Source organism: Berghia stephanieae, chromosome 11 (assembly GCF_034508935.2).
Source record: "Berghia stephanieae isolate SIO BIC M18660-M18661 chromosome 11, UCSD_Bste_1.3, whole genome shotgun sequence".
Taxonomy (NCBI): domain Eukaryota; kingdom Metazoa; phylum Mollusca; class Gastropoda; order Nudibranchia; family Aeolidiidae; genus Berghia; species Berghia stephanieae.
Window position 1 is genome coordinate 17,421,037 of NC_088370.1, and position 13,876 is coordinate 17,434,912.

General features: G+C 34.0%; 1 protein-coding gene across 2 annotated transcripts in view; it reads right to left on the minus strand.

The window, feature by feature from the left end:
• Positions 1 to 2,269: 2,269 nt before the first annotated feature.
• LOC144956719 (uncharacterized) overlaps positions 2,270 to 13,876 on the minus strand; it is a 31,026-nt gene continuing 19,419 nt past the window's right edge. The window contains exons 5-10 of one of the 2 annotated variants that reach the window (XM_078887395.1): positions 11,046 to 11,245; positions 9,024 to 9,138; positions 7,035 to 7,177; positions 6,193 to 6,216; positions 3,174 to 3,313; positions 2,280 to 2,702 (exon numbers count right to left, since the gene is read on the minus strand). In XM_078887395.1, coding sequence (XP_078743521.1) covers positions 2,440 to 2,702; positions 3,174 to 3,313; positions 6,193 to 6,216; positions 7,035 to 7,177; positions 9,024 to 9,138; positions 11,046 to 11,245 — 885 coding nt within the window. In that variant the 3' untranslated portion in view covers positions 2,280 to 2,439. Of the gene's footprint in view, positions 2,703 to 3,173; positions 3,314 to 6,192; positions 6,217 to 7,034; positions 7,178 to 9,023; positions 9,139 to 11,045; positions 11,246 to 13,876 lie in introns of both variants that reach the window. The other variant, XM_078887396.1, reaches the window with a different exon arrangement.

The window sequence follows — 13,876 nt, forward strand, 5'->3', positions numbered from 1 at the left end:
AGCCTTTGCTTTAATTCCCATTTCTAATCAAAAGACTCTGGAATCAAGACATTGTGAAATGACATCTGTACGACGGCCCAAAAGGGCCATTATCTCATTCAATCCTAGAGATTTTTGCTACTTTTCAAAATTGGAAAAAAATGTATTGAAAAAATGAGCATGTGCATAGATAGTTTAATTCAACTATCATTAATATGTAAAAATTAAGAACATTAGCTTTGATACTACGCCTATAATTTGTCTCATAAAAATAAGATAGATAGGCATGGGGTAAAAATAACCCTGATAAACCATGGATATAGTCGGTTTGTTTTGTTTTCGTTTTTAAGGGTTTTACGGCGCTTGCAACACATTAAGGTCATATCAGCGCCAGTAAAAAGGAAGAAAATGGGATAGTAAAAAGTTCTAGAATTACAATTAAAGTACAAAAGTAAAGGTAAGACAAAGGGGAACTGGTTCAAATAGGGAATAGATGTAGATTCCAAGAGCACACCGCCAAAGTACTTAGTTTGAGATCACCTAAAAGTCTCATCCAGACACGACACAAGCACAGGTCCCAACTAAGAGGAATACACTCAAATGTTTACCAATCATATAATATAATATGTAAACTAAACATAATACAATGCATAACAGAGAGATAATTTACAAGGAAAAAAATATCATCTCCCAAAACTATAACTATACATTCGACTGTTTCCCTCCCAGCGAAGGAACTCCGGCAAGGATCAGGACAAAACTAAGTAATCTCATTCCAAGACAATGACAGGAAACAATTGGAAAACGGGTTGGGGGGATAGAAGACACAGCATGTACCTCCCTGCCGACTATGGGAGGTCAGGATCCCCACCCAGGATATAGTCGGTGTACGGGTTGAGTGAGTTAAATGACTGGCCTACTACATTATGTATGACGCCATGACTGAAATATTTACTGTTCCAGACATGTTTAATTAACAGGGGACTTGCTGTATTGAAATTATATACCTTTAACTTTGTCCACAATTACGATATTTTGAAAGTTTAAACTTATTTTACTAAGGGAAGGATTAATTTGTATATTTGCGTTAATTACATTTTGTTTTTTTTCACTACTGGCACCTAGGCCACCGCGCACACATTAATTTATTTGGCTATTTCTCTGATTAAGTTCAGTTTCAGCCCAAGTCGCTTTACTGTTACTACTCCCTTGGTGAAATGATAATCGTATTTTGCCAATAATAAAGAGTAAATTGTTCAAATCTCATCCACTCTCACACATGACGTTGAATGAAAGGTAGCTATCATTGACAAGATTGTCCTCAGCATTCGTGCATTCATTAATAATACATGCATTTCAATTTATTTTTCTTTAACCCTCTCCTTACCAACTATAGGAAAATCGTCACAAATCATGACAATACAACCAATAATTTTTTAAATTCAAATTTCTTTTGTACATCATAAAATTTAAAGAGAATGAACAGTGTGTTGTAGAGATTGTTTTGCTAAAGAAATTATGTATCACAAGAACTAACTGCTATTGTTGATAAAAAAAATATTTTTTTTGTGTTAGTTGGGTGTGAAGTTTTGGGGGAAATCCTGAAAATGGCTGGTAAGGAGAGAGTTAAGTTCAAAATCAGTTGACTCACTATTCAGACTTGCCACTGACAACAAACACAAAATCTGTAACATGTATTTATTTGCAAAAACTCAAATTTCAATTTTTTAATACTCTTATCAAATAAATGCAATATTTCACTTTAACAAGAGCACTGATGATTTAAAATGCTTTAGAATCAGTCCTAAGAGTAGCTGTTAGGAGAATATGAACTGGTGAGTAAAAGGAAAAAAAAATTTCACCAATTAACTCTGGAAAATGCAAAAATTTACCGATTTTATGAATGTAAGCAGAAGGTCTGAAGTGAAAGAATTTTTTTTTTAGTAAACAAAAGTTAAAATAAAATTTTTAAAGAATAAAATAATAAAAACAACAATAATAATAATAATAATAATAATAATAATAATAATAATAATAATAATGAAGATGACGATGATGATGGTGATGATGATGATGATAATAATAATAATAATAATAATAATAATAATAATAATAATAATGATAATAATAATAATAATAATAATGATAATTATTAATAATAATAATAATAATAATAATAATAATAATAATAACAATAAATAATAATAATAATAATAATAATAATAATAATAATAATAATAATAATAATAATAATAATAATAATAATAATAATAATAATAATTATTATTATTATGATTTTTTTGTTTTAAAATTCTTGTTCATTACAATTTGTATGCCTGCCAATGCATAAAAAAAACTAACAGACACACCCATCTATAGTCAACCATTCACTCTCCAAATATCAAACGCTCTGTCACTCTCACGCGTCATCAATCAAACTCAACAAAACATTCATTACTTTCATCCCTCCCAATCTTTCACCTGGCCAGCTACTCCCCCGCCTACACCACCACCACCGACTCCACTTCCACTTCCTCCCTGTAAAGACCCGTTGAGGTGTGATGACAATCCTTTCCCTTTTCCTCCGTTGATCGAGGTATACTCTCCATTGGCCGCTTTCTCCAAGATGCTCCGCCCATTTTTCTCAACCATCTTCTGGTTACGAAGCACAAATACCTCTTGTATTGCGTCCCGGAAGCATTTAAAGTTGTACTCTATCATTCCTGGAAAAACAAAAAAAAACAAAACACAAACATAAAAATTCAGCTAAAATATTAGTCCGTCCTTCGGAGCCCTAATGCCCATAGAGCCAGAGTTCATCTTGGGTTTCTAAAAAAATGCTAAATGGACAGTATCAATAGCTTCCTATCCTTGGGACCATAGTGTATTGGAAAGTACTTTCCACCAGGTCTAAAAGATCTAGCAACTCAATCACTGCTGAGTGGGTCAGGGGAGAGGGGAGGTCAGAAAATTTTAACAATTTTAACATCAACCGTGATCGATCCCATTCCTTTTGGGTGTGAAGCAGGTGCTCTTCCAACTAGGCTATCTGGACACCCCTAGTCAAAATATGTTAGACCAAAATTTTAAAACCTTGGCTTATTTATTTAGATATAGACATTTTAGTACAGATAGTGAAAAAAAAAAGCAAGAGTGATAAAGCACTATGAACAGTACAAGAGCCTCTCTCTCACCTCTGTGCTCAGCACAGTCGTCTCTCAGGATACACAGTAGAGCCAAGTGTCTGTTGACTTCTCGTAGAAAAAGAATAGTGCTGGAATTGAGTTTGATGAATGCCGCTGACTGCATGTCAAAGGCACCGTCGTCTCGGACACTGGAAAGAGAAAGTGATAAAAAAAGGATAAACATTTACATCTATATTTAACATGAAATAAATAACAATGTGAAATTGAATGTAAGCTTCAATTTAATTACAAAAACAGAGAAAATGAACGTTTCAGGTTTCCCCTCTATCAACAAAACAGAATGAATGAAACACTACAGATGAATGAGGCGTTGTTACAATGATTAATATTAAAAACATTTTTTCACTCTTTCAAGACATCTTAAAAGTCAGCTTCAGAAATTACGAATCATTGAGCTTTATGACCAGCATATAAATACTAAATCTTTTCAAAGACTTAACAAACCTGTGTATATTGATATCTTATCCACAAAATACCATCCCCCCAAAAAATACCGTCAAATCCATTTTGTGCCACTATGTGGTCTATTGGTATGATGCCTCAGGTCTAAAAGGTACAGGGTTCCAGTAACTCCCTGAGCGATGCATAGCTGAGTCCTTAGAAAAGGCTTTCACAGGCAGCCCTTGAGGAATTGAAAAAGCAGAGATGGCGAAAAATCGACCATCTCTACCCCTACAGTCTCTCAATTTTTACACCACACTTCCCTTATTCCCAAATTCACTACCAACCAATGCCCACCTCCCATTGTCTCAGGTTGACCAGACAGTCAACTTAAAATTTGGCTCAGATAAATTTCAGACAACTCCAAAGGATACCAATGCCAAAACAGGAATTTCTATTGTTTGCAAAATCCTATCTTTTGAGGACTATACCAAGTACCATCCAAAATCCCCTTTTTTTTTCTCATATCAAGTAAAGCTCCAAAACTGATTTCATAATGACATAATATAAAGTGTAAAAATGAATGATAGTGTTGGTGGTAATGATAATGATATGGTGGTGAGTGTTGTAGAGGGTGGTGGTGAGGTTAACAATGACTGATAATATCGATAATGTGACAGCTTAATCTATCAGAAAAAACAACAAAAAAAACAACTTTTAAATTCCCAACTGATACCGACGACGTTCGACGTTGGAGTATAAATGAAATAAAAATGCCAAAGGTTGAAAAAATTATCATTTAAAACAAAAATAAAAAGGGATGAGGAAGGAGAAAAAAAGTGACCCCAAACAAAATCAACCACTAGACACACGCACACACAAACATACACACAGTTAAGTTTTCATCTCAAGAGCTTGATTATTAGGCAAATTTCCTTGTGTCTCTCTTCTTGGTAAATCAGTGAAAGACTGGAAGAAAATTTGGGGGTGAGGAGGAGGGGATCCACTGCATTTGTAGGAATTGAGATATATGATAATTAAAACTTCTATAAAAGTAGTCGGACATTAGACCAATGGAGCCATTGTTTATACTGGTTTCTATATGGTGAAACGGAATAGCAAATGCTTGCTACCCCTTGGATAGGACGTTGATCTATTGCTCTTTCTGACAGACCCAGCTACTCAATCAAGGCTGGGTGGATAGGGGTGTCAGAAAAAAAAATTATTTAATCTCAATTTCACCCAGGATCAATGCTAGTGCCTTAGCATGCGAGGCAAGTGCTCTACCAACTGAGCTATCAGGACGGACCCCCAATTCAATCAAATGTGAACTCTTCTGCAGCGTTAATAGATAGATTCATCATGGCCAATGATTTGTCTATTCGGACTATGTGGTCTTGTTGTATGACACTCGTTTTCGGATTGGAAGGTCCTGGGTTCCGAGCCTCGCTCAGCGCATAGTTGAGTCCTTGGAAAAGGCTCTTTCTCACATTCTCTCACCACACTCAGGTGCCAAATCTTTTTACATCGGTTAAAATAAATTCAAAAGGATGGATGGATGTAAATGGAGATGAAACAGGAGGGGATAATGGTATAACTGCCTACTTGAAAATTTCAAAATCAGTAACTTATACTTAATTCATGAGTAACGAATCGTAAAATTTCTTCTTCTTCTTCTTCTTCTTCTTCTTATTATTATTATTATATTATTTTATTATTATTATTATTATTATTATTACCATCATCATCATCATTACTATCAGTATTATTATCATCATTATTACTACTATTTTTTCCCCTATTACAAAAGCTGTAACCTAACAATAATTGCCTATTTGGACACTAAAGATTATTATTATTTTATTATTATTATTATTATTATTATTATTATTATTATTAGTATTATTATTATTATTATTATTATTAGTAAGTACTAAACTAAACCATAAAAAAAATGATACATATAAATTTCAATATGTAAAATAAATTTATGTTCTGAGAGCCACCATTACGAGTTAGCGATCGACTAAGCTATCAAGTGTGGGGAACTGAGCAGTAGCCTTTATAACATTAAAAACATTTTCAGATAATTTTTTTTTCCCTCTTAGCATGGAGCAAACTTAAGAAACAAAAAAGTATTTTATCAGAACAGTTGGCAGCTTATGGTAATAGTATGCAGGTTATGCAATAGGGATCAAGGGATTGTTTAAATGGAATATTTATTAGAACAAAACCAGAATGACAAAACGAAAGGAAAAGGAGAGAAAAAGAAAAGGCAAAAATAAAAATACACAAAACAAAACTAAAAAAAAACCAACAAAATAAAACAAACAAAAAAACATAACAAAACAAAACAAGGAACAAAACAGGGTGTGAAGGGTGAATAATGTTCTGCTATAAACTGATAAAACACCCATCTTTCTCAAATAGGTCACAAAATTCATGTCAATTATCGACAAATTAATATGACCTTCAACTTGCCAAAAAATTCTGAAACCTAAGACTTCTTTGGAAATTTTTTTGACGAATTGAGGATCATTTTGATGTGGCCAAAAAATTTTTATTTTTTTAAAAAATTAAACATTTTGTCAGTGTAAAGCAGCATTGCTTTGATCTTGTGAATTACCGTGGGAACGAATGTCCGATAGAGCTGGAGACACACAACAGTTTTAACAGTTTAAAATTTAATTCAAATGAAATTCCCATTAGTTTGGTTTTTTTTTTTTGGTTAAAAACAGGAAATAGAAAACAATACCAGTGAAGGGAAAGATGCATGGTGTTCAATATGATGTACTAAAACGTTTTTTTTTCATTATATGTATATATATATATATATATATATATATATATATATATATATATATATATATATATATATATATATATGTTATATTATATATATATAATTTTTTTTATTTTTTTTGGGCCACACATTTTTTTTACATCAAACATCGATTGATTAAAATGACCTCAACTAGTCAAAAAGCCTAATACAAGAAAATATTCCATTCTTTCGAAACTAGTTGAGGATCGTTTTAATAGAATGATATTTGATATAAAAGGTTTCTGTCCAATTAAAAAAAGAAAAAAAAAAGACGTTTTTTGCTAGAGTAGCTCAGTATTGTGTAACGCGATAAGAAAGGGGACAAAATTGTTATGTTAAGAAGAAATAGAAAAAGACGAGAACAGCAATGGAAGAACAGATGTATGACGATGCTGAGTAAATTTGTAAAATAAATAAACAAAACTGTTAGTGGAAAAAGTGAAATGAATGAGGAGGAGAAGAAAAAGAAGAAGAAGAAAAAGAAGAAGAAGAAGTAGAAGAAGAAGTAGAAGAAGAAGAAGAAGAAGTAGAAGAAGAAGAAGAAGAAGAAGAAGAAGAAGAAGAAGAAGAAGAAGAAGAAGAAGAAGAACAACAACAAAAACAAGAACAACATTAAAACCAAAATATAAGTAGAGGAGACGCACCCATATATACATGACATGTCGAGGACCACATCGATCATGTCACAGCACAATTCATAGCACTGCATGTCCACTGGACTCGTGTCTGTTGCAATGTAAATCTTACTGACCACGTCAAAGAGGAACGCCTTCTCTATGCCAGAGTTCTGTCAGATAAAAAAAAAAAAAGAAGAAAAAAAAAATGACATGAAAGTAAAGAACGAGAATGAATGTTTGCAGCACAGTCTCTTTGATTGTTTCTGGTTTAGAAGTGCGGCTATGTGGTCTAGTGGTATGACACCCGCTTTCGGATTGGAAGGTCCTGGGTTCGAGCCTCGCGCTCAGAGCATAGTTGAGTCCTTGGAAAAGACTCTTTACTCATATTCTCTCACTGTACTCAGGTGTAAAATGAGTGCTTGGCCGTTAACAGCGTTGTCTTTGTCCGAAAAATTGTAATATCGCCTAAAAGGCGTTATGTCCCGTCCTACATGTTAAATGTTGCTGTTAACCAGGGACCCCTTGTAAAGCGCTTTGAGCACATTTAGTGGATATTGTGCTATATAAAAGCTCATTTTAAAAGCTCATTTTAAGTTAAGGCACTTGCAACATGCATGGGTCATGTTTTTTTTTTTGTTTGTACGTTTTTAGGGGTTTTACGGCGCTTGAAACACATTTAGGTCATATCAGCTCCAGTAAAAAGGAAAATTATTGGATAGTGAAAAGATTCTAGATGTAAAATTAAAATGACTTGAGGATAAAAGTAAGACAAAGGGAAATGGTTCAAATAGGGAACAGATGCAGATTCCAAAAGCACGCTATCAATGTACTTAATTTGAGATCACCTAAATGTCTCACCCAGACACTGGCATAAAATCCCACGATGAGGAATACACTCAAATGCTTACATTCTCGTACATTCAAAATAACAAATATAACAATATAACAGAGAGATGATTGACAAAGAAAAAAATATCATCTCCCAAAACACTAACTATGCATTTGACCGTTTCCCTCCTAGCCAAGCACCATGGCCAGGGCATAACCAAGTCATCTCATTCCAAGACAAAGACAGAAAGCAAATTGGAAACAGATATAAGAGGATAGAGGACACAGTAAGTGCCTCCCTGCCCACTATGAGAGGTCAGGTACCCCAGCCAGACACATTAAGGGCCAGAGAGAGAGAGAGAGAGAGAGAGAGAGAGAAAATAAGTAGGAGTGAAATATCTGTTCAATGTTACAGTTATCGTTTAACGTTATAACAAGTGTAACTAAATGACAAATTGCCATATTTATGGACAATAAAGATCTATTATTATTATTATTATTATTATTATTATTATTAAAAGTAAGAAAATAGATGTAGATAAAAGGGAAAACAGTATAAGAGAATAGAAAAAATGGACCTCTGTATATGGACCGAGACAAAAATCATGGTCTCACCTGGATCTCTGCTGGAAATTAAAAGTAAATGTAAGATCAGGATTTTTTTTAGGATTAAAAATTTCTTTTCTTTTGCTGTTATCTTTGTCCACCAGGGAAACTGGATTAGATAAAGTGAACAGCACTTTGTGATCAGTAACTTTCACTGTCCATGTAGAGATGGTAAAAAGTATTTGCCTTTGATGGATATAAGGAAAAAAAATATGTATGCTATTATATTGCACAATATTCGCCATAAATAAATGTTCCAAGGGTTGCTGAACATTTGTGCCTCGGCGCATAGTTGAGCCCTTGGGAAAGGCTCTTTACTCACTTTCTCTCACCGTACTCAGGTGTAAAATGAGTACTTGGCCGTTTACAGCATTGTCTCTGTCCGAAAAAATTACAATATCGCCTAACAGGCGTCATGTCCTATCTTGAATGTTAAATGTTGCTGTTGGCCAGGGACCCCTTGTAAAGCGCTTTGAGCACGTTTAGTGGATATTGCGCTATATAAAAGCTCAACTTTTTTTTTTTTTACTATTTTCTAGGATAAGACAAGACATTAAGATACCATTGAAGTAAGACACTCACCGTGATAAATATGTCCAGTAAATTCTCTAGGATGGGTAATTGGGGTATCAGCTTCTGAACCACTTTGGAGAAAGCCTCAAAAATGGAATGGTCATAGATACTGGTTAGGTGGAAGCTGAAAGATAAAGGAGAAACAAAACATACAATCATCTCTGGGTAACTTTTACAAATAAACGACGACAACATAAGTAGGCATAGAGAAAGTAGTCCTTCAGTGCCATTTGGCCCATGGAGCCAGAGTTTATCCAGGTTTCTTTATATATATATATATATATATATATATATATATATATATATATATATATACATTAAAAAAAAAAAAAATGTTTTATTGCTTGCTACCTGTTGGAGGTTGCTAGTCTATCCCAATGTAGTTTCCACTAGATCTAACAGATCCAGCAAACCAATTACCCAAAGTATTTTCCAACAAATCTAACAAGATCCAGCAAACCAATTACCGCTGGGTGGTTTTTGTTTGTTTGTTGCTTTAGGTCTCTTCCAACACAATTGAGGTTATATGAGAGACCGCTGAAACAAAAAAACAAGCAATCTAACAAAAATAGTACAAATGTAAATCAAAATCATAACCTAAAGATATAAGCTAATTATAAATAACCAAAAACAAACAGGCAGAAGATTTACAGAAAAAAAAATATCCCCTGTCAAAAATACAATCACAAACCAAAGAAGCAGGATAGGCTAGTAAAGAGAAGAAGAAACGACATCACTATCGGATCGTACACCAATGCGAACATCATAGGTATATGATTCAAGGGTGATGCTCCCATCCAACCACCCGCAACCCCTGGGTGGACAGTGGGGGTCAGAAAAAAAAAATCTCAACAGCATCCGGGATCGATCTCGGTCACTTTGTGTGTGTGAAGAAAGTGCTGTGCTCTACCTACTGAATTATAGGGACCCCCGAGCAGACAAAGAGATCCAACCATAAACTGAATAATTAAATCATCACTTTTGTCAGGGTTTGCTTATGCCGTGTACTTTGCATAATTCAATAATCATCGGAATTTTTCTCTGGTTTTGAGTTTTAGAAGCACATGCAACAACAGCAATTGCAACACACATACATGGATAAAAAGTGCCAGAAAAAGTAAGATAGATTTAAATTTAGATATAAAGGAGAAAACAGGGGTAGACGATAGGGGAAATCTACCTTGTCTGAGACAAAAACCTCTGCTGCATAATTGAACACTTGAAAATATCAATATCAATAACCAACACAAAATACATTAGTAATAAATGGTAAAATTTCACTAATACGATAATACTAAATCACACCAAAAAAATGCTACAGACAACCTTCTACAGGGACAATAAACTTTGTTGTTGATGGCAAGCATTACGGGTTAGTGATTCACTTCACTATCATTGGTGTGGAACTGAGCGGTAGCCTTTATAACTTTCAGAGTTTTTTTCTCCTAAAAACTGTGATAACTTTAAAAAAAAAAAAAAATTCTCTAACACTGCAACAAATTGCAGTGAAATCAAAATACGTAATATTTCTTCCACCTCCACGTCCACAACATTGTCATCAAATTTCCGAAACAATTACGGATGATCTGTAATAAGTAGGTAGGTATGCTGCTGGTTGCTATGCCAAGGTTTTAAAAAATGTAAAAATACCGGCAAGCACATTCATCTCACATTCCCAAAAAAAAAAAAAAACATAACAATAGGATTCAATAGTCTGATGTCACGTCGCCCAGCAACGAGCAGCTTGGTTCTAAACAAAGAAAATCAGTACTTTTTATTCTCCACGCTGGTGAGACCATTTTCACGTGTCATGTGATCAGAATGTAAAAGAGTCAATACATGATCAGATTTATGTTTTTCTCCTCAAGACACACATTTGTGCTCATTGGAGAAGTATTTCATAAGGGCATCCGCCATTAGAACCAGTTGCTAAGTTACCATGCATCATTACGAGGGAAGTGATGTCACGACTGTTGAAGGCTATTGTCGATTCATACAAATTATTTTGCTCTTTCTCAGAAACAGCCATACCTTAATCGTATATTATCCATGCCAGCATCAGCCAATTCATCTGTAGCTCTCTGCAATATGTCTCTCTGAGTCTCAATCTTGTTATCATCTGACAACCCATCCACCTTGTGGATAAAAACCTCAAACTTGATTGTCTCTTTGATCTTATGAGCTCGCGTCACAGCCATTTGGAGTCGGGACAGGGCTTCCATGTAATCATCCTGTGGGGGGAAATGAAGAAATTTGACAATCGTCTTACAAACTCTCCTTGGATCGCTAATTTTTTATAAAAAATAATCTTTTATATAGCGCAATATCCACTAAACGTGCTCAAAGCTCTTTACAAGGGGTCCCTGGCCAACAGCAACATTTAACATGTAGGACGGGAAATGATGCCTGTTAGGCGATATTGCAATTTTTTTAACGGACAGAGACAATGCTATTAACGGCCAGGTACTCATTTTACACACGAGTACGGTGAGAGAATGAGTAAAAAGCCTTCTCCAAGAACTCAACTATGCACCCAGTGAGGCTCGAATCCGGGACCTTCCGATCCTAAAGCGAGTGTCATACCACGAGACCACATAGCTGCACTTCTAAACTACCACGCAGCATTGTAGATGGATATGGGCAATGTATAAATTTTATCATTACACAAATTTACATTATGGAACTCAAAGCATTGGACAAGGCTTCAGAACTTGAATAAAACTTCTATCAAAATATTTTTTTTTAATTACATCGACATTATGGATGATCAAATCAAAGCTTTAGATGCATCAAAACTTGAAAATATAATTTAAGTTTTGTTTTTTATTAAAAAGGGATTCCTATCGGCCTTTTTATTTATTTATTTTTTTTTTTTGTAACACTCTAACCAAGAGTCTGATAGGTTCAGAAATTCAAAGATCTCAGCTTAAGAATGTTGTCTTCATCTTCATCGTCTAATTTTTCGGGCAGCATAAGGCTGTATTATATATTTTTGAAAAGAAAAGTGACAAAGAAGACTAAAATAAAACAATTTTAAAAAAAAACAACAAAAAACAAAAAAATTATATATATATGAGCCAAGGTCAAAAGGTGCCCGCCTGATACCAGTGTTAAGAAAATTTGATTTTTACTTAATTATGGGCTGTTTTCATTGGGTTAATGCTTGTAATCAATTGATAATATGAAGAAGAGATAAAATTAGATAGCTCAACATACTCTGTTCAACAGACTATGAAATAAACAACTGGAAAGTCAAATTTGAATGCTGTTTGGCATGTGCTTAAAACGAGGTCAACGCATCACCTTTTTAGAAATCATGTAGAAATTAAATGTGATGTTTTAGCTCACGTGATTTAAATTTGACTAATAGTATGAAGTCAAAATTTACTTTTAAACGCAATTGCAGTATATTACATATCTGATTAAGTTTCATATAGAGTTCTTAAAAAGTTGGTGTTGCTTGTGACCTTTGGTGTCATCAAACACAGCACAATACTAAGACTCGACACGAAACTTTAAAGCTCGTTTTTAATGTTTATAAAATCTTTTATTATGAGAAAAAAGGATAGATTTACTATCTGAATTCAAATCTTGGAGTAAATGTATACCGTTTTGCCGATATTGAGGTTTATTGGTTTTGGTGTCATTTGTCACAAGCAACACGGCATGTGTGAACACGTGGAAGTTTGTTTCGTTAAATGGCGATTCGCAATTTTGATCCACCCTTCTTACCAGTCTTTGAAGTGCAGCACTTTCATTTGCCTTTTCAGCGTGGCTGCAGGCAGAAAAGGTAAGTTGAACTTTGGTGTCATCGCTATTTTACATTGTCACAAGCAACACTTGATATTGGATATTACAAAGTGCCACCAAAAAATTATGTTTTCAGCTGTTATTCTATTTACAAATATGATATTATGACATCTCACATAAGACTGATTTTGACACAATTAATTATTTCCTTGTAATTCTAATTTTTTATGTTTCAGGGTTGTATCAATCAAGAAAAAGACAAAACTCAAGCTTTTGACGAATCCAGATAAAAGAAGGGTTGTCAAGAAATTTGATTTGATTTACTAATAACACACTAAATTACTACAAACTAACAGATTTGAGCAGTAGGGCGGATGTTACGGTATGGTTACACGAATTCATTACCATGGCTGATATTTATCTAGTGTTTGTTTGACTTCTGGTACTTTTTGTGACCATTGGTGTCATTGGTTAAAATGTCACAGGTGACACTTAAGTTTGAAGTTTCTAATGTATTTCTGTTTTCATGTTCTTCAAAGCTTGAAATGTCATTGAATTACATTTTAACAGGCTATATTACATGTGTTCAGTTGCTATTCTTGATTTATTGAGGCAAAATTGCGTTCTAGAGCCGATTTTGACCAAAGTAATAGCAACAATGGTATTACTAATATCTAAGCATATTTCCAATTTGCTAGTATTTAGTCTCTTAAAATATTATCGAATTTCATTTTAGAGTAGGTTATTGTGCTTTTTTGACTGAAAATAATGATGTATTATGGACGAAAGTGTGATTTGGTGTTGCTTGTGACATAAGTAATGGTGTCACCGGTCTTATGTCACAAGTCACATTCAGATGCTCTAATTCTATTTTTGAAGTCTTTGGTTTCTGAAATATTATTAAATTCCATATTTAACTGTGGTTATTACACTGGTTTGACTGAAATTAATGATTTATTGTCGAAATTGCAATTTGGTATTGCTTGTGACATAAGTAATGGTGTCATCGGTCTAATGTCACAAGTGACACAATGTCGCTAAATAAGATATACTTTGGTCACATTATTTCCCAACATTTTATTCCAAAAGTTTCTGAAAATTGCTGGTAATAA